At 50.7% G+C, this 20,410-nt stretch overlaps 3 protein-coding genes across 4 annotated transcripts in view; 1 reads left to right on the plus strand and 2 right to left on the minus strand.

The window, feature by feature from the left end:
• PNPLA7 (patatin like phospholipase domain containing 7) overlaps positions 1-7,105 on the minus strand; it is a 132,452-nt gene extending 125,347 nt beyond the window's left edge. For both annotated transcript variants that reach the window (XM_032708327.1, XM_032708326.1), the window contains exons 1-5: positions 7,018-7,105; positions 6,176-6,210; positions 3,727-3,792; positions 2,978-3,065; positions 2,311-2,393 (exon numbers count right to left, since the gene is read on the minus strand). In XM_032708327.1, the coding sequence (XP_032564218.1) occupies positions 2,311-2,393; positions 2,978-3,065; positions 3,727-3,792; positions 6,176-6,210; positions 7,018-7,057 (312 nt within the window). In that variant the 5' untranslated portion in view covers positions 7,058-7,105. The remainder of the gene's footprint in view (positions 1-2,310; positions 2,394-2,977; positions 3,066-3,726; positions 3,793-6,175; positions 6,211-7,017) is intronic.
• Positions 7,106-7,323: 218 nt separating this feature from the next.
• MRPL41 (mitochondrial ribosomal protein L41) lies at positions 7,324-8,279 on the plus strand. Its single transcript, XM_032708525.1, has one exon. The coding sequence runs from the start codon at positions 7,674-7,676 to the stop codon at positions 8,079-8,081; it is 408 nt and encodes a 135-aa protein (XP_032564416.1). The 5' UTR covers positions 7,324-7,673; the 3' UTR covers positions 8,082-8,279.
• An 867-nt stretch (positions 8,280-9,146) lies between these two features.
• On the minus strand, positions 9,147-17,980 carry DPH7 (diphthamide biosynthesis 7). Its single transcript, XM_032708524.1, has 9 exons — positions 17,837-17,980; positions 17,256-17,395; positions 16,700-16,787; positions 15,904-15,998; positions 14,216-14,382; positions 13,307-13,379; positions 12,491-12,556; positions 12,163-12,335; positions 9,147-11,048 (listed from the first exon to the last, which is right to left on the minus strand). The coding sequence occupies exons 1-9, from the start codon at positions 17,972-17,974 to the stop codon at positions 10,444-10,446; spliced, it is 1,545 nt and encodes a 514-aa protein (XP_032564415.1). The 5' UTR covers positions 17,975-17,980; the 3' UTR covers positions 9,147-10,443.
• Positions 17,981-20,410: the final 2,430 nt, after the last annotated feature.

The following is a 20,410-nucleotide window of genomic DNA, read 5'->3' on the forward strand; positions in this document are numbered from 1 at the left end:
CAGGAACAGAGTGAAACACTCCTGTAAGACCTCAGAGGACTGGAACAACATCTACTTCAGGATCACTTCCTTTCTATGAAGCAAGAAAAATATATTTTTTCTTGCTACAAGTGGTACAGTGGTAATGGACAGTAGGGGGGAAAAAAACCTTTAGTTGTGGTTCCCACCCAGGAACACTCAACATGAGGAAGAGGAGGAAGGCACTGAGCTCTCCTCCCTGTGACCAGCGACAGGACCCAGGGAACAGCTGGAGCTGTGTCAGGGCAGGGTCAGGTTGGATCTCAGGAAAAGGTTCTTCCCCCAGAAGGTGGCTGGGCACTGACCAGGCTCCCCAGGGCAGTGGGCACAGCACCAAGGCTGTCAGAGCTCAAGGAGGGTTTGGACAATGCTCTGAGGGACAGGGTGGGATTGTTGGGGTGTCTGTGCAGGGTCAGGGGTTGGACTGGATGGTCCTGGTGGGTCCCTTCCAACAGAGGATGTTCCATGATTCCACCTGGCAGTCTGTGTGCTGACAAACCAGGGCCACATTCAGGTCTGAGCTGGTGACAAACCAAGGCTTTTTCCTACTTTTCCTGGTTCCCAAGTGCCACCCTCTGGAGAAACACATCGACTGCTACACCAAGAAAACCCCTCATTAGTTACTTCCAAAACATTCCTAGTTCTTCATTTGTTTCTCAAAGAGCTGAATCTCTGTAAAATATCTCTGTCACAAAATAAATCTTTAATTAGTTTGAAGGGGTTTTTTTTTAAGTAAAACCTTGGTATGTTATCAAAAATCCCCGAATTACAATCCACAGCAGTCAGTGTGTAATAGCCTCTGCCTTATTCAGGAATAAAAGTAAAAAGCAAAGTCTAAAACCCCAAACCCAAAAATACCTGAAATGAATTTCCATGTGGAATTCTAAGCATTCTTTACTTAAGTGACTTACATATAAACAGCTGTGTTAAAGAATATTAAAATTGTGAAGTTGCACATTAACATTATGAGGAATATTAAAATTATGAAGCTGCACACACACAATTTCCCTCCACTGAGGGCTTTTTTGGCCAAGTTCTACATAAAGGCTGACCTGCAATGCAAGGTTCAGGGAGTAACCACCTCCTCCACAACGAGACAGAGCTCCAGAGCTGAATATTAAACCCAGCACAGTGTCTAATTAAGTCCAGGTATTTGAATTTACCTCAACAAAGTGAATCAGGCAGAAGGCCATGGCAGCTCACAAGAGGAAATGTTCCTCAACACCCAGTGACTGGCAGCCCAAGGTTCCTTTCCTGTACCTTATTCTTCTAGAGATGCAGGTTTCCAGTGCCCTGGCACTGGGAGTGCTCTCCTGGACTCAGCACAGGGCACAGCCAGGACCCCCCCCAGCCACACTCTGCCTCTGGCCCCCCTCAAAAGAGACCAGTCCCAGCCTGGCCTTGCAGCTTCCCAGGAGTTCTGACTCTCCAGGACAGAGAGCAGGGAGCACATACCACAGTCAGAATTAAACAGCCTTGGTTTTTCTCCAGCCATTTGCACCCACCATCCTTCACTAAACAGAGGATTATAAATAAGGAACAAACATTTGGGGCTCTGAAAAGCACCACCTGAGGAAGAAGTAGGTTTTCAAAGACAGGGATTATCAACAGCATCACATATCTATCTGTCTATCTATCTATCTATCTATCGATATCTCATATACATATATGAATATATATATATCATATATATGTGAGATACATATATTTTATAGATATATCTGTTATAGATATATACCATATATTGATAAAACAAGGGGGAATGGCTTTAAACTGAAAGACAGTGGATTTAAACTGGATATTGGGGAGAAATCCTTCCCTGTGAGAGTGTTGAGGCCCTGGTACAGGTTGTCCAGAGAAGCTGTGGCTGCCCCATCCCTGGAAGTGTCCAAGGCCAGGTTGCACAGGGCTTGGAGCAACCTGGGCTAGTGGAAGGTGTCCCTGCCCATGGCAGGGGGTGGGATTGGATGAGCTTTAAAGTCCCTTCCAACCCAAACTACTCTGTGATTCCATGATATTTAAACAATCATCAGCTCCATGCAGGAGTTAAGATATTCAGTGATTTATTACTGCCCTCACTGGCTGCAAATATTCTTGAAAGAACTAAAGTTTGGCCAGAAGGAGAAGCTCCTGCTGCTCCACCAGCAACTGAGGAAGCATTCCAGGGGTTCTGAAACATCCACAAAATCCCAGTGAAATTTTACAGGTTGAAGGCCTAAAGTATTACAGATTCTACACCTCCCAGAGTGGATTTTAACCTCCCTTCCCTCCCCCTGTGCCAGATGCTCTCACCTTCCTCATGATCTTCCTCCCGTAGAACATCACTTTGTCCCTCTTGCGAAACCTGTACTGGGGCACGTGGGGCTGAAGCTGTTCTGGAACAGAGAAGCATCACGTCAGAAACCACCTGCTGAGGGAAAACATCTGAGCACAGCTTGGCAATTCTGCTGCCCTGGCTCCTGTCTGCTCAGCTGGCACCTCTCAGGGTCAGCACTGGGAGTTTAAACCAACCCAGGACACCTCAGTCCCCAGCTCTGAGCAGCCAAACCAGAGCAAGGAAGAGCTGGTTTGGGGTTCTGCCTCAGCACCAGAGGAGATAAAGGGCTCTCTAAACAGATACAAGGATTAGGCAATTTTAATCTCACAAAGGAAACCTCTAATTCAATCATTTCTCATTACTGTAACAGTGAAATCACAGCAGGGCTGAAATCATTTGCATAATTTACAGCTGATAATAAGGCTGATCCTAATCACACACTGGAGAAATAAAAACCTCCAGCACCCTGAACGTGACAGTTTTGGATTCTGGGTTCAGACCTGGGTAAGTGAATCAACAGAAGTTCTTCATCCTTTTAATGCTGTTTTCCTGCAAGAGCCACCCCTTCACAGATTATTACAAAGATACTCAAGATAGCTGGGGAAACTGTTTTTAAAACTTACTTAGTTATCGAATACTTACTGGATTGTCTCAGTCTTCTGTACACAACAAACACAACAACTGCAATAAACAGCAGTGCCACTGCAGCTCCAATTGCAATTCCAGTCAGCTGGGAGGGAAATTTATGGGGAAAGAAGTTAATATTTTCAACTTTATAAATTACTATGTACTTTGTGGAGGGCTGAGGCACACTAAGCTCGGCAGGATATCTAAAAGTCAAGCACGTTCATAAATACTTGATTTTTAATTCAAACATCACATATGCAAGAAATTTAAGCTCTATCAGTGGCTCACATGCAAAATATTCCACATTTTTCTTCCCAAAGATCTGTGAGCTGATCAACTCAATGTACAGGAGATGAACAAGGGCTTGGAGTGACAGGACAAGGGGGAATGGCCTTAAGTTGAAGGAGGGCAGGGTTAGGTGGGATATTGGGAAGAAATTCTTCCCTGTGAAGGTGGTGAGGGGCTGGGACAGAATTCCCAGAGAAGCTGTGGCTGCCCCATCCCTGGAAGTGTCCAAGGCCAGGTTGGACTGGGCTGGGAGCACCCTGGGCTAGTGGAAGGTGTCCCTGCCCATGGCAGGGGTTGGGGCTAGATGAGCTTTGAGGTCCTTCCCAAACCATTCTGTGATTCTAAATAACAGGAATTATTTCCTGCCTCGTGCCCAGCGACAGCAAAGAAACAAACACTCAGACTTTGACAATTCCTGACAACTCAGGAGAAGCTGCACACTCTGGATGCACAGCCAATCTCCAGCCATACTTTACCATAGTGGTGTGTATCCTGTCCTCCACAAACTGCAGCATGGGGGTTGCATCTCCTGGGATCACAGCCTGGCACCAAAAGGAAGGTGAAATTAGTTTCCCTCAACTGGCAAAAAGCCTCCTTAAAAACATCTCAGTGCCTGGTCTGTCACATACCTTAAAACACAACTGGATTGTGTTTTTCAGCATCTTTCTTTGATTTTGCAAACACAAACATTCAGGGGAGAGGGGTTATCAGGGGAGTTTTGAGTTGGTGTCAGTTCAACACATTCTAAACAGCCCTAAACCAGGCAATAACTTTTTTTGGTGGTTTTAAGCTATTCAGAGCAACAAGGATAAGAATGGAATGTAAAAGACTTTATGAGCCTGAGAAAATAAGTCATAAACCAGCAGGTTAAAGTCATCATAAGAAGCAAATGATGCACATGGGCAAAAGCCCTGACCTCAGGTGGGCTGTCCTGGGACCTGTGCCCACCTCTGCTTCTCAGGAATAAAACCTGGCAGTTAAAAGAACCTCACAAATGCCAGTTTAAACTTAGGAGAAGAGGGGAAAAGGCAAAAAAATACGTCCCCCTACAAGTTTTGAACCTGCCAAGTCCTTGAATTAAGCACTTCACACAGTTCTGGTAACAATTCCTGCCCCTGGTTCCAGACCTGGATGACATCTCAATTTATCTTTGCCACCAAGAGAAAAATGAAGGGCACAGAGAGTCACCAAACTGGTCTCTCTCATAAAATTAATTCCAGTTCTACAGCACAAATGAAACTCCAGCCTGACCAGTCACCTCTCACTGTGCTCACTTTGGCTTCTCAGGTTGCTTTAACACAGCACATGGACAGTTTATCTTTCCAACATGAGTCAAACTAACTCTATCACTATTCTTATCAGACTATTATTCATGGGATTGTAGCAGAAAGTCACAAAAATTTGAAAAAAATAAAAAGCTGAATACGTGGTAGCAACAGATACAACACCTGGTGACACAGAGAGTTCTTGGTGTAAATCTATTGTGTCACTTAATGTATTTCCCCTTGACAGTGTCAGGGACATGGACAGCTCTGCTGCTCTCCAGGCCTGTGGGATCTCAAATAACATCAAAAATAGTAGTTGCCAACTGACACTCACAGTGCTGCTCCAGGAGGAGGAGAAACAAACCCACGAGCAGAAGAACAAAACCCCGCCGTGCCCAGAGGGAACCCTCGGCCTCAACGAGGGGAAGAAGAAATTCAGAGCTCCAAGAAACACTGAGAGGTTCTTGCAAGGTTTTCACCAGTGAAAACATGATATTCCCCCACCTAGAACCTGGGGGGGATCTTTTCCAGCACTGCCAATCCTTGTGGAAAAGCAGAGGAAGCAAAGCAGACAAGGTGAGCTGTTGAGCCAACTGGGACATGTCAGCAATTCCTGGGCCATGACAGCACCTGGGGCAGGTGTGAGGTCATGGGCAGCTCCTCTCTCAGGAGGGCTGTGGCCAGCACCCAAATCCAAGGACTTCACAGGTGCCTCACACAGCCCCAAACAATTCTCAGACCCAAAACACCTGTGGGATAACCCTGAAAAATCCCTCATTCCATCAGAAAATGGAGCAAAGACCTGCTTAAAGGATGGATTAGCATAAAGATCTTTTCTCTACTTCTTGGTGTTGGAGTTTCCTTAAGAAACAGAGACTTAACAGCAACCAGCACCAACATGCAGCCTCATAACTAATGCTCACACCCATCCAGAGTCCAGGCACGAACACTCAGCTCTGCTGAGAGTCCAACAACATCTCCTTGAGGTCCAAGGCAAACACTGAGACATTCCCTGTCCTGGGAGGGGTGGGAAAAGCTTATCAGCACTGAAAGCAAGGCCTTAAAATTGGGACTGCCCAAAACATCAGACTTCCTCCTTGCTCTGAAGCACTCAGGGTCACATGCCTTGTTTTGACTACAGAGACTGGAGTTTCACAAAACATTTTGAAGTGTCCAGGAGTAGGTTGTGTGTGTGTTTTAGTTCTGAGAATCAAAATAGAATAGAAGAACTATTTTGTTTTTCACTACTGTGAAAGGCACCACATGCCTTGTTGGACCACAAGTTTCCAATTTATGGTTAAGAACAAATGCAAGGAGAGCAGGCTGCCAGAATTCTGCAGTTCTCCCTTCTTTAGGCTAAACCCATACAAAACAAAAGGTATTTAAACCATAGCATTGTGTAAACAGTTTAAAATACGAAGCAGACTATGAATGGTTTGTAGCAAATAAAAAAAAATTTTAAAATAATAAACACACAGATAAATGGGACCAATCCTGAAAAGTTTGAAAGGATAAAACTCTTGGAAGGAAAGGTTCCTTCAAAGTAAAAGCACCTAAAGGCATTGCCCAAATGTTATCAAATTAGGTACAGCACTTTTCAGCTGCTGGAAACACTCCCAGAGAAATAAATATGCCGAAAAACAAGAGCAAAGCAAAGTACCTCAAGGCTGCTGCTGTTGTCTTCTTCAACCATGTCTGGAGGCACAGCAGGAGCAAAAGCAAAACCAAAAAGAGAAGACTGAGTTAAGAGACAATCACACTCTCTGACCCAAGTTCTTGAACAATACAAGAACACAAGGGGAACTATAAGTTTTTAACTTTATCATCCCTTTGTGCTGAGCAACAAAACCCAGCAGTGAAGTGCTGGGGGACAGGGCTGTGTCTCCTAAAGAAACTCCTCCACAGCCACAGGTATTCACACACAGGACATCCCGGGTGCCCACAGCCCGGTGGCACAGCCAGAGCCACCTCGGGGCACCCGTGCTCCAAGGAAAAGGGCACACCGGGATGGCACTGCCCGGGGCACACCGACACTGTGCGGGGCGGCCGGAGCAGGACCGGGCTGCGGGGCAGGGCAGCACCGGGGCACCCTCCGGGTCAACCAGGGTAACCCTCCTGGTCAGCTCCGGTCAGCCCGGGTTACCGTCCTGGTTACTCACCGGTCAGCCCTGGGTCACCCTCCTGGTCAGCTCTGGCCGGACCCGGGTCACTCTTTTGGTCACTCCCCGGCCGGACCCGGGTCACCCACCCAGGTCATCCTGCGGGTCAGTCTCGGGTTACCCTCCTGGGCAGCCCCGGGACACCCCCGGGTCACCCTCCCCTGCCCTGTCCCGTCTCGCCCAGTCACACCTCGGGACACGGCAGAGAAACAACAACCCCCCCGTTCCGCCGGGACACCGCGACACCGGCGCCCAGCGGGGGCACCGCGGGGCCGCACCGCCCGCAAGGCCCGGGTCCCGCCGCCGCTCCTCGCCGAGCCCCGGCACCCTGGCACGCCCTCACCTGCAGCTGCTCCAGTTCCTGCTCCAGCCGCGGTCCCCATCCCGCTCCCGCTCCCGGTCCCGGTCCCGAACCAGCTCCCGGCGCTCGCCGCTCCCGGGGCCGAAGGGTGCGGGGCGCACTCCCCGCCCGCCGCCGCCAGGGGGCGCCGCGCCCCGGTCCCCGCCGCTGATTGGCGGGAAAGTCCCGGCCTCGTCAGGCCCCGCCCACCCCGCGGGACGCTCGCCGATGATTGGATTGGACCGGGCAGGGGAGCATCGGCGCTGCGGATTGGCTGGTGTTTGTCAGCCAATGGGAGCGGGCGGTGTTGCGGGGTAGGGAGAGCGGAGAGGCCGTGTGGGTCGTGAGGGGAGAGAGGAGGGACAGGTCCCGCCGAGCCCCTGGGGCCTTCAGGGACCGGCTCCGGCTCCGCTGACCACCCGAGTGCCTGCAGGGACTGGTCCGGCCCGGGGAGCCCTCGGTACCCTCAGGTATCGGCCCGGCTCGGGAGAGCCTGAGTGCCCTGAGGGACGGGCCTTGCTGAGCCCCCGCTACCCTCAGGGAGCGGCTCTGGCTCCCCTGAACCACTGAGAGTGCTCTCAGGGAGCGGCGTCGTTCTCAGTGACCAGCTCCGTCCTCGCTGAGCCCTCGATACTCGCAGGCCCAGCCCGGTGCCCACCATGGGGCTCCTGTCCCAGCTGGCCCGCGGGCTGGTGCGCGGCGCCGACCGCCTGTCTCCGTTCACCAGCAAGCGCGGCCCGCGGAGCTTCAACAAGGGCCGCGGCGCCAAGAAGCTGGGCGTGCTCACCAGCAACAAGAAGTTCCTCCTCGTCAAGGAGATGGTGCCCGAGTTCATCGTGCCCGACCTGACGGGCTTCAAGCTGCGGCCCTACGTGTCGTACCGCGCCCCTGAGGGCTCCGAGCCGCCCGCCACGGCCAAGCAGCTCTTCGACGAGCTGGTGGCTCCGCGCATCGAGAAGGACGTGAAGGACGGCACGTTCGACCCAGACAACCTGGAGAAGTACGGTTTCGAGCCCACACAGGAGGGGAAGCTCTTCCAGCTCTTCCCCAAGAACTACGTGCGGTAGGGAACGAGCAGCGCCCTCGGCGGGGGCGAGGCACGGCCGGCACTCGCGGGACTGGCTCTGGCACCGGACATTAAAGCAGATCCTTCCACCTTGTCCCTCTGCAATGTGTGATTTAAATCCTGGGGGAGACTGGCCGTTCATTCCACACAGTTGTGCCTGGAGAGCACAGCCCTCCCTGGAGGCTCTCGGGGTGAGGGGCCCGTGAGGTTTCTAAACACAAAGTACTGCAATGTTTCAGAATTAATTAAGGATGAAAACGTTCACTCTGGGAAGAGAGAAGCATGTTCAGTGTGTGCTCTGAGCATCCAGTCTGAGTCCTGAAAGTGGTGTCTGCAAACCCCCATATTTTTGGGGCTGGGGAGGGCCAGGAGGGGTTGGTGCTGCTCTGGTTCCCAGGTCTGAATCCTGCAGCCCCAAATCCCCACACAAGTGAGTGCAGGGGCACAGGGTGCAGGATCACCCACAGTGGGGGAAGGCACAGCTTTTCTAACTCCAGTTAAACTCTGCATTTTTCACTTCCTGTGAAGCTCATCAGAGTAACAGTTACACACAAGGGGTGGTTTTCTGCCTTCAGCTTTGGGTGCAGCACCTCAGCCCTTCCTTTCAGAGACTTTCTTTCCAGCCAGGACACTTTGCAGGTGGAGGGGCTGGAGAATGGGGCAATGCAAAGCTGGGGAGCAGCAGATCCTGTGCCCTTTCACACCAGTTCCAGCTTGGTCTTTACCACGTCACTGCCCCCACACCCCACGTGAAGGCAGATTGTAACTGGAGTCTCCTCTTTTTTCTGAGCAAAGCAAGGACTGGCCTAAAGCCTAAACCAGTGCCCCAGTCTGGTCCCAGTGACAGCACTCCAGCTTTGCTGCCCTCAGGCTGTTTCCATCTCACAGGGCAATAAAAAGCGTTACAAGCTTTAAAACAGAGCTACAAGGACACACCCTCGATGTTCCCAGGAAACTGGCTTGTCTGCTCTGACTCCCAAAGAACGTTCACCAAGTGCCCTCCCAGCCTGAGCCAAGTTCCTTTGATTTTTAAACCTTAAAACAACCAAGAAAAATAAATCACTTACATTGGCTTTATTTTAGAAACATCCAAAAATAGCATGTTTTGGTTTTTTTTTTTAAGAAAAGCTCTTGTTTGCTGTACTAATATGAATCTTCATGTAACAGTGCTCAGTGTTTTCTAAAGTACACACTCACCCCTGAGCAGGGGCTCTCAGAGCAGTCAAGTTCTCATTTGGATGCAGCACTGTTACACAGAGATCTGTTGCTGGTGTTTCTGTCCCCTCAGACAACTCATCCTTTAGGACATTCAAAGACAAACCACCCAAGCTAAGACTTACTTACCTAGTTTAAGCTGGTTTTTTGTTTCTAGGGATAGATAAAATGCTCCAGAAAGGGTGTTTTGCTGATACTTCACAGTGAAAAAAGAAAGCTAATGGAGCAACCATGAGAAATCCTGCAGCCATTCCTGGAGGTAGTTTGGGCAATGCTGTTCAGGTTTTGGTTTCTGTATGTATTTTGAACTTAAAAAGATGTCAGGAAACACCACTTAAACTTTGTGGAGGTTTTGATCTTAAAGCTGTTCACCTTTAAAAAAACTGAAAGATCTTGACTTTGGACCTAAATGTGGAGAGCAGAAAACATGACCTGGATAGAGGAGGCTGTGGGGGGCAGTTGAGTGGCACTAAACGATGGCAGGGTCACTACAGGGTTTATCTAAAGCAGGGAGGGATGAGGGAAACTGCCATCAGGGGAGGAGTGATGGGAAATGATGGAGGTGCAGCAGGATCCTCACAAGAAAGGCCCTGCTCACCACAACACTTCCATCTGCACCTCCTCCTGAACCAGACTGGCTATTAAAGATGTCTCCAAGCACACTGCACTGTGCCTGGCCTGCCTGAGCTCTTCTCAAGGGACTGGTTTACACATCAGCCTCTGCTCAGGGGCTTTTCCAAGACATTTTGGGAACATTCTGATCACATGCTGGATCTACTCATAGCAGCACAGTCTGGTTTGTGATGGAAGGAGGAGAACAGGCTTAACAGATCAATGTGAAATGCAAACCAGCCTTGAAAGGATCCAAATCTGAGGTACAAAGCCTGTGAGAGGAGGGCTGTCCCACCCAGAACCAGGACATTAAGGGAAAAACTAAATAAAGCTGTCTGTGCTTGACCACAGGCCTCTGAGCAAAGGGTTTCCCTTGTGCTGAAAATAAAACACTGGGAATTCCATCAGTGTGGGCCTTGAAGGACTCCCAAGCTCAGCAATAAAACTGGGGAGGCCCAACAGGAGTTAGGCAGGGTGATAAGTTCAGCTGTCACTCTCAGTTCAGGAGCTTTCCTGCCCCTCTCCCTTGGGACTGGTCAGTGCAAACTTTCAGCTGTTCTGGATGGGGATCCAGGACTTGGCACGTCAGGAGTGGTCCCCAGGCTCATCTCCCACCTCCAGACATGGAGGATGTTGTCGTAGAAGGAGCAAGTGGCCACGATGCTCGTCTCCTTGGGGCTGTCTGGGGACCTGGCCAAGCCCCCACTGCTGTCCAGGCCTGTTCCATTGGGGCTCCTGGCTCCAGACTCAGAGCCACTGGCTGAGCCGGGATCTGGGCCTCCAGCCAGGTCTAAACTTCCCTTTAAGGCAGAGCCCCTGCCCAGGCCAGGATCCCCAGCCAGCCTGGGAGCTGCCCCCACTGCGAATGGCACGGCTGGGCCTTCGCTCTCCTCATCCAGGATCACATCAAAAGTAGCTGTAGGAGACTCATAAATTATCTTCAGGTTTTGGACCTGCAAATTCAGCCTCTCGTCTCCTTCCTCTGCTCCCGGGAGCTCCTCCGAAGGCTGGCACATGGCAGCAGGGTCCTGTGCTGCAGGCAGGGAATCCCTGGGACACAGCCTGGACCAGTCAGCCCCGTAGGCCAGGGAATTGTGCAGGACATAGGATGACAGGATGACACATTCCTCTGTGTTCTCCGCTTTAAAAAAGAAAATAAAACCATGAAATGAGCAGAAATCCAGCTGTGGTTTGTGGCTGCTCAGCAGCCACCCCAGCACTGGCTGTGTCCCACGGGAAGAGTTCTCTGATTACTGCCTTCTTCACCACAGGGTGAAGTGTTCCAGGAGGAAGGAGGTACTGACTCAGCCACCTCTCAAAGGCTTGGATTCTCCCTGGGACAATAGCAGAAGAGGGTTTAACAGGCATGAGCTTTAACAGCCTCATTATCCAAAATACCCTCAAAGGCTCAAGACAGACAGGAGTGATCACACCACGGTCTCCACTGAGCCAGGAACACACCTGAGAGATCTCCAAGCCAGCTCCTGGTTATTAATTCATTGCAGATGTTCTTCCCATGAGCCATCAGCATTTAACTGACAGTAACTGGACATCAAGTTCCTGCCTTCCCTATACAGGAGAAATGTTATCCTCGTTTCCTAAGCTGCCCAAGGTCTGAAGAAACCCAAGAAGGCTGTAAGACTGCATCTGTAATGTGAATGCAAACAGCTTTTTCATCAGGGAAATACCTCCTGATTCACGTTATTCTGGATTAACCAGGCTGCTTAGCACCTCCTCCCCGAGGCAATAACCAGTTCCCCAGCAGGGCAGTGACTCCTGCTGACAGGAAAGCACCACCTGACATTCAGAAGAACCTCTGAATCCTCACAACAAACACAAACTGGAATGGTTGTGTCAACAGGTAATCACAGAACCACAGAATATTCTGAGTTGAAGGGACCCACAAGGACCATCAAGTCCAACTCTTAAGGGAATGGCCCACACAGGGGTCAAACCTTGGTGTTACTGGCACCATGCTCTGACCAGCTGAGCTCGTCTCACCAAAACCAACCAGTGAAAAGGAATTATGAGGGATTTACATATGAGCAGTGACAGGGCCTTTGCACAACCCAGCAGGCCAGCAGCGAGGACAGAGCTGGGAAAGCTGGAGGAGTTACCTCAAACTGGAACAAAAGTCTATGGATATCACCTAGATGCTTCTAGAAAGTTAGAGCTGGAGCTCCCCCAGGAACCTGGAGGCAGGAGAGGAGAGCAGCAGGGCAGCCCAGGAGTGTCTCTGCTCCCTGCACACTCACCCAGGCTCCCACGGCAGTCCAGGATCTTGAATCCACTCTGCATGCAGGCTGCCAGCAGCACGAAATCACGTGTGGGGTGCCACTTCAGCCTCCACACCCCTCCTTCCACGTGGGTGTCAGCCAGGGGCTGCTTCATGTTCCTGCTGTCCCACAGCAGCACGTGCTCGTCGTAGCTGGAGACACCACAAACAGCAACACAGAGGATTTGGGGCAACAAGCACAGGAGAAGGTTAGGACAGATCACATGGGATTCCTGGAGAGGCAGCAGCCTGTCCAGCTAACAGAGGAGGTTGGTCACACCAGGGAAGAGCAGCTGGAAGGGACTCACCTGCCTGTGGCCAGGAGATTCTCCCGGTGGGGACTGCACTGAATGCTGCACACACCCATGGAATGTCTGCAGGAGAGGGACAGAGCAGAGGGGACAGACAGCAATGCACAGCTTGAGAAGGGATTCTCCCTTGAGTTTTAAGGATTACTGCATCAAGGTGTCTCAGAAAGGAGAGGAAGGTGAGCTCAACTTTCAGTCCAGTGAACCACCCAAGCTGAGTTCCATCTACACAGTCCAACAGCCTTCCCAGGGCAAAACTTACCCTCTCACAGTCTCTCAGCACAAGTATTTTCTAGTAATATTTACAGCATAAATTGCTGTTCAGAACCCTTAAGAATTTCAGCAGAACAACTGCATTCCCAGGAGACTTTACTCCCAACATTAATATTTCCATGGCAGCAGTGCCCAGTGTATTTTAAGGTTACATACAGAATTTCACTGGAGAGTTCTCTATATTGCTTTAATCATATTTTAAAGGATGGAAAAAGAGACAGAAAAGGGATCACTTCAAATAAGTGAACAGTGGAGAACAAAATATTTTCTAAAAAAAATTCCCTAAGAAGATATTCAAATTTAACACATTTAAAAAAATCCCAAAATAAGAGTAAATCCTTCTCTTAGAAAGAAGCTACCATCACTTTCACCTGTGGAAGTCAGCAGTTATGCTAAAGGACATGGAGAAGAAAGTTTCAACCTGAAGTTGTCCTGATGGAAAAAACTAATAGATGCCTGCATTCCCCAAGGCAGGCAGAACCAGGACTCACTGGCACTGCACAGCTCTGGATTTGGCTTGGGAAGGGGCACAGTGGCACTTACCTCCTGCTGGTGAACACTGGAGCCTCTGGACTGCACCTGGTGTCCCAACCCTTCAGCAGGCTGTCATCCCCTCCTGCCAGGGACAAAACATTGTCATCCCCTCCTGCCAGGGACAAAACACTGTGACCCCCAGCACCAGCCAGTGACAGCACAGAGCACTGAGACAAAGAATTCAGTCTGCAGCTTCCTCATGAGGGGCAGCTCCAATTTGTGGTCCCTGTGACAGAACTCAGGGAATGGCTGGAGCTGTGTCAGGGCAGGGTCAGGTTGGATCTCAGCAAAAGGTTCTTCCCCCAGAGGCTGGTTGGGCACTGACCAGGCTCCCCAGGGCAGTGGGCACAGCACCAAGGCTGCCAGAGCTCAGGGAGGGTTTGGACAACACTCTGAGGGACAGAGTGGGATTGTTGGGGTGTCTGTGCAGGGCCAGGGGTTGGACTGGATGGTCCTTGTGGGTCCCTTTCTACTCAATGATACAGAGCTGATGCTTTCCAGCCCTGGGGTCTCAGAATTTAACAGACACACCAAACATCACACTGAGGTTCACAATATCCATCACCACAGAAAACACTTGGATTACCAATATCCTTACTTTGTTAAGAAAAAAAAAAATAGAAGTCAAAAGCACTGGACTCAGAAAGCTCTCTGTCTCTTTTGCACACTGCAAAGAATATAATCTCTTTTGCCAAGAGCCACCCAAAGTTCAGTTTACAGGGTACAGCTTCTCCTACTTAACTCCAACTGCTCCCCACCATCAAGAAGCCTTTTACCCCCAGCAGAGGCTCCAGCTCTTTCAAGAGGTGTGATGAAAGCACACCCAACCCTGGAAAGTACAATCCCAAGGAACACACATCCCTAAACAAGATGCCCCCTCCCCAACACCCCCAAAGAAGACTCTCAGCCCACACTGACCTGAATACACGATATCGGTGTCCCAGTAATTAAAAGCAGCAATCCAGGCCTCAAATTTGTGAGCTTCCCACTGGCTCAGGACATGCACAGAAGGAGCAGATTCATCTATGGAGAAAAGGTTCAGCTTCCCCTCTGAATCACTGCTGATCACTCTCAAAGGACATCCACTACAAGGGATACAGGGAAAACATCAGGAATTACTGAATCGTGTTTGATTCGGCTGAACACTGACAGGAACTGGCAGCACAGTGGCAGGAATGACACATTCATATGATTCTTTTCAGCTTCAGCCCATCCCACCCTAAAATCAGCTGCCCCAGTGACCACCACTCCCTGATCTCACAGGGAGCCACCACTCACACCCATGGGAGGGAAGGAACCACCCTTGGCTCTGTCCTTCTCTGAGATGCAAAACTGGACTTCTCACATGCTTGAGATTACATCAATAAACAAATTCCACGTGAAGAGTGATTTTTTTTTTTCCTCCAAATTGGACTGGCAAGGACCTTTCAGAGTCTCTCCCTTCTTCTGGAGTACAAAGAAATGTTTTATTCCCCTGCTATCGAAGCACTGGCTGATCCTGACCTTTCCTGCTCTCTTCCTGTGCCACAGTACAGTTGCAGTTTCTGGACACAGTGACCTTGGAGCACTGGCAGAAGTTCTGCAATTCCCAGTGCACAGATTTTCTGACATTTCCTGACATGAACTAAGTCCCTTTTATTTAGTTGCTTGCAACTGCAGGTTCTGCCCTGATGGCTCAGGGCTTCTTTCCAGTTCTACATGGAGTGTTAGTAACACACTGAATCTCCCAAATTTCCACATAAGAAATACAGGGTCACTCCCTTTCTACAGAGAAATTATTGGTTTCTGGGAGAAAGTATTGGTCTCTCAAGTGACAAAAGTGACAGGCTTTAAAGGCACTTTTCATCACTGCAATAATCATTTATCAAGAAGGACAGAGACAAAAAAGAATGTAAGGAAGGACAAAGTCTAGCTGAGAATTCTACTTATTCATTAAACAACATGCACAGAAACAGCTTTAATTAGCAAAACCTACTAAGTATTTGCCCTAGAGCATTAAGCAATGCCTGCCTGCCTGCCAGTTTCCAGCCTCACACCAAAGGCACCACTCTCTGTCTGCACTCACAGGACACATTTACCTCCCCTCAAGGTACAGCTAATTCAGGGTATTTCTTGCAGTGATGCTGTTTCTGAAATCTCATGTATGAGTGTTTGGGAGGAAGGAGCCACTTTCAAAACAGTTCTCTCCTGTTTCTCACACATGTTTAAACTTCCTACATGTGCTATTAGTAGCAGTTCTTAAGCAGAACTTCACACTGAAATTTCAGCTGTTCTAAAAGCAGAGTTGAAACCAGTGAATCCATCTGCATCCCATTCCAGTCCTTCCTTTTAGCAAAGGCAACAGAAGACACATCCCTGGCTCATCTGCTGCCATTCCCCAGAGCACGACCTCACATTTGTTGCTGTTTTAGCCTCTGCTCTTGTTACAGTGGCCACAGTACCTCTGTGTTCCTTTGTTACCCTCGCTCGGGAAACAGCAACTTCCAGAGCAGGACCGGGGACACTGGGATGGAGAAAGTCAAACCCACTAAAGACTCATTCACCCAAGTCCTCAGCTTCTCCTGAAAGTTGTCCCCCACACACTGAGCCTTCACTCCCCTCCTCACCACTGCTCCCGTCCTGTGGACCAGTCCAAGGACAAGGCCAGTCGCTGTGCGCCGAGATCCACCCTGAAGCGTGGCTCCAACATGCAGCTGTTCTTCTACTGGAAACAAAAGGAATGGGTTAGGGCTGGGAAGACAGCAGGTCTGTAACAATGGGTGTACTGCTTATTCCCACTGCTTATTCTCTGTTTTCCAGAGACTGGTGAGCAGGAGGGTCCCACAGCACTGGACAATCACCCAGTACCAGCTGAGGGGCAAATGTGCACACACAGGATCCCACCCTTCTGCTGCCCATCTCCCACCAAACCACCCCTAAACTCTGCTTCCTCTCAGGGAATGATGAAGTGCAAGAGAAATAACAACCTGACTGTGAGATTCCCTTACAGACTTTGCTCTCTGGGAATGGTTCTGATCACTCCCTACTAAACACAAAAGAAACCCCACTCCAACATTCCTTCTGGCTTCTAACAACTTTGCACCTTCTGCTGTTTACCAATTAATCCATCCTTGTTCTCAAGTGACAGTTCCAGGGTTTGCTTCTGCTCCCCTCCTGCCTCTCATCTCCCACTGTGCAGGTGGGTAGAGCCCAGCCTGACTCTCTGGTGCCATGAACGAGTTCATAGAATTTATGACAAACATCAGAAGACAAAACAAGTGTTTAAAAAGCTAAGCAGACTGAGAAAGCCATGGAAACCATCCAGCTTTCCTGCAAGCCTCTGCACACTGCTAATAAATATAGGAATGTATCAAATCTGGGCTAACACCAGCTACAGCAGCAGCAGGCATTGCAGCCACCCACCTCACTTCCAGTCAGGTGGCAAAACTCCACGGCGCCTGTGGAGTTTGCAATGCCAACCATGGGATGTTCTGCAACGGGAACGTGGCACCTAAAAGACCAAATTACAGTGATGAATGTCCATAGTTCTTCTATTTTAGGAGGAGAGCAGAGTCATAACTTTTATTCCAAGATGCACAAGGAGAAGGTACCTGACCAAAAAGATCTCACATTGAGAAAATCTAAGGCTCCTCATGTTGCCACAAGCCTGTGTGGAGGGGATTAGATGTAGGGGAGATGTACTATGTGCCATTATATAAATAAATGAGGTACAAAGTCACTGACCAGCTGCTCAACAAATGAGCAGAAAGTGCAACACAGCAATGAGGCACTTTTTGCTCACTGGAACAAACGAGAAAGTATCTCCCTCCAGCAAGTCAGGAACCATTTGGGTGGTAAATATTACTGCTGCTGCCATGCTAAGAGCCGAGAGAGATTCCCTTGGAGCCCCTGCTGTGCACCAGGCCTGGCTGGACCAGGATGTCCAGGGTGGCACTAGCCCTGGCCCATCCAGCATTACCATTTGATGTCCAGGACAGCGGCCGTGTCGATGCGCTGGATTTCGGTCAGTGGGATGTAGGGCTGCTCCTCGTTGTAGTGGTACAGGTAGAGGCGCCCGGTGCGGTCACACGCCCCGTTAGAGCTGCCTCGGGAATCGCTCTGTGCCAAACATCGGGAAGAACAGGGCGGGATTAGCCGATCCTGCCTCCCCACCCGCGAGGAGAGGCGAGGAGGAGCTGGGCTGAGGCTCTCACTTTATCCCTTGAGAGATAAAAGCCACACAGCCCTGTCGGGGCCGGAGGGGCCCGCTCAGCCCCACCTCGAGCCACCCCAGCGGGACAAGGCACTGACCGGGCGCGGGCACCGGCAGCATCGGGATCGGGACCAGGATCAGGACCGGGGCCGATCGGGGACAGGAGCTCACCCCAGAGCGGGGCCAGTCGGGGATGGGAGATCCGCCCGAGGCCGGGCGGGGATGGGGATGGGGCTCTCCCCGGGGCGGTGCCGGGCGGACAGGGCCGGGGATGGGGCTCTCCCCGGGGCGGTGCCGGGCGGACAGGGCCGGGGATGGGGCTCTCCCCGGGGCGGTGCCGGGCTCACCTCTGCGGGCGGGCGCAGGTGGTAGGTGCCGCAGGCCAGGATGCTGTGCCAGCCCTCCACCGGGCACCACTCCACGGCGTCCGCGCTGAACTCCGTGTCCACCACCTGCAGCGTGCGCGTCCGGCACGGCCCGGCCATGGCGGGCCGGCACCTCCGGGGCGGCACCGCCCGTCTGCTTCCCGGTCAGGGCGGGCCCGGGGCGGGGCTGCCCCGCAGAGCCGCCCCTTCCTCCTCAGAGCCGCCCCTTCCTCCTCAGGGCCGCCCCTTCCTCCTCAGGGCCGCCCCTTGCCCGCGGGGTCATCGCCCAGCCCGGTCCGGTCGGCGGGCACCCCCTGGGATCCCTGCAGGTTTTGTCCCCGCTCCGTCCCAAGGAAGGGGATGCAGCTCAAGCCCCCGCCGGTGCGGGATCGCTGTTCGGAACGCGGCAGCTGCTCACGAGAGAGAACCAGCGCCAGCCTTCCCTCGGCATCCTCCCCGTGCATCCCAGAGACCTTCCCCAGCCCCCGGCGCTCACCGCTCTGCAGAGCAGACACGGCGCTGTGCCCTCGCAGCAGCTGGTCCGGAGCACGGAGGGATCGCCCCCCCTGCCCCGAGCCTTTCCCCTTTCCCCCCAGACGGAGGGTGGGTCCTGCACGCTCGGGATGCAGCACACCCCGCAATTCACACCCGCGCTGGGCTCTGCTCCCCCGTCCTCCCCTGGAGCCTGGATTGCTGCTGTTCCCCAGGCAGAAATTCCCTCAGGAGTGTTTCACAACCCAGAGGTGTCATTGCTGAGTGAAAACAGCCAAGGCCTTTCCTTTTGGTGTTTTCCCATAACCAACACTACATTTATTGACGCTGAATTTCATCTGCCAGTCTGCCTCATAACATCCTTCTGCAATTCTTCACTCAGCCTTTATTATATTATTACACCGAATAGCTTCCTCAGTGGATGTTGTCACCTTCCTCACTCACTACTTTTCCCAATTATTTTTTAATATATTGGACATCCAACTGTTTACTTCCCTCCACTAGAAAAAACCCTTCCTTCAACTATTCCTTTCCTGTCTTTTAAACAGTTGTTTGTCCATATGTCATTCCCCCTTTTCCATCAGCAGGTTTTTTTCCCCTCAAGTGCCTTGAGCAAAGTCAGGATTAAGTGCATTTTGGAAGTTCAAGCAGACTTGTAATACCCAAATCCCCTTTTCCCTGCATGTTGATACCACTCAAACAATTCCAGCAGAGTTTTGAAGCACGACCTCCCTGTACAAAACCCACCCAATACTCAGCCACTGGTGCTACATCACATCTAGGAATTTGCTAAGTGCAGGTGGCTGGAGTTTGAAACCCCTTCCAGGAGCTGCTGTGCCATTTGTTGTGACATTGTGCCAAGGGACAGGTCACCAGCCCAGCTGGGAGCTCAGTTTATTCACCCCTGAGCTCCCCCAGAGTCGCAGGTGGCACCGGCTGGTCCTGGCAACTTGTTACTGCTCATTTCAGCTGAACTTTAATCTCTTCCCAAAGCACTTCTGTTCTGAACAGATTCTCTGTGGAGTTCTCCATATGGAAGTATTCCTGTGTGAACTCCCCCAGCTCTCTCACAGGGAACACATATGCAAACGATTCCCTGGATTTCCTTCCCCTGAGACTTTCATCTCCAGGTCAGCCCTGGCCTTTACTGTGCATCACTTCTGACTCCAGCAGTGCCCCTGCCCCTGATTTTTTCAAAACTATACATGCAAGTTTTATGACTCTAATGTTCTTTGTATTCCACTTTTCTTTGCATTATTTTGGGGCTTTTTTTCCTCTTTTTCCACATTTTATCTGCCAAGTCTTATTTCCATCTTTTTCATTTGAACATATGCTTAATTTATAAAGGATTTCTTCTTACTCTGAGTAAGAAGTTGCTGTTTAATCACACCAACCTCTTTTTGTCCCTCAGTGCTGTTTTGCAGGGTGGTGAAGCTTTGCTCCTGGCCCCTCTGTGGTGTCTCACACCATTTCCATGCCCCCCACAAGTCTCTCAGCTGCTCCTTTTACCTTCACCAGTTTCACTTAAATTAAATCACAGAGAAAAACCTGAGACAGTAACCCAGTGGGTGTATTCAAGGTTCAAATCACAGAAGGCAAACACTGAGCCCCACAATACGTTATAATTTTGTGTCCCTTAAGCCAGCCAGGATTTTCCATTGTGACTTCTGAATGTTTGGAATTGGCAACACCACCCTGCTTGGATAAGAAGGAGCCCCTGGGGGGCAACTTTACCGACATCTCAGGGTGTGTTTACCAGGGGTTTGCACCCTTCTGTTACAGCCAGCACCAGGAATGCTGCATCCTCCCAGCCTGGCTTGGATTTACCAGATTTTCCTGCAGGAAACATCTTGGATGAAGAATCTCCATCAGGAGCAAGTCCTTGGAAAATCATCTTTATCAGTAGTGCCCAGACCTGCTCCCAGATACAACCACATACCCCAAGCTGAGCTTTTTAAATACTTGCCCATAGAAAGACATCCCTGTCAGCCTGGATTCTCTGAGGGAAAGGAGGTCCTTTACAGGAGCTCCATCCTCTGAAAAAACAGAGTTAGGAAGTGGAGC

The sequence above is a fragment of the Chiroxiphia lanceolata genome, chromosome 21, assembly GCF_009829145.1.
Source record: "Chiroxiphia lanceolata isolate bChiLan1 chromosome 21, bChiLan1.pri, whole genome shotgun sequence".
In the NCBI taxonomy this organism is placed as follows: domain Eukaryota; kingdom Metazoa; phylum Chordata; class Aves; order Passeriformes; family Pipridae; genus Chiroxiphia; species Chiroxiphia lanceolata.

Excerpts from the sequence above, each read along its gene's own strand:
- DPH7 (XM_032708524.1), bottom strand. The coding sequence starts at position 17,974 with ATGGCCGGGCCGTGCCGGACGCGCACGCTGCAGGTGGTGGACACGGAG. Across the intron at positions 16,788-17,255 it reads GCTGTCCTGGACATCAAATG|GTGCCACGTTCCCGTTGCAG; the intron begins GTAATGCTGGAT and ends TTGGTCTTTTAG. Across the intron at positions 15,999-16,699 it reads GCCACCTGACTGGAAGTGAG|AAGAACAGCTGCATGTTGGA; the intron begins GTGGGTGGCTGC and ends TGTTTCCAGTAG.
- MRPL41 (XM_032708525.1), top strand. The coding sequence starts at position 7,674 with ATGGGGCTCCTGTCCCAGCTGGCCCGCGGGCTGGTGCGCGGCGCCGAC.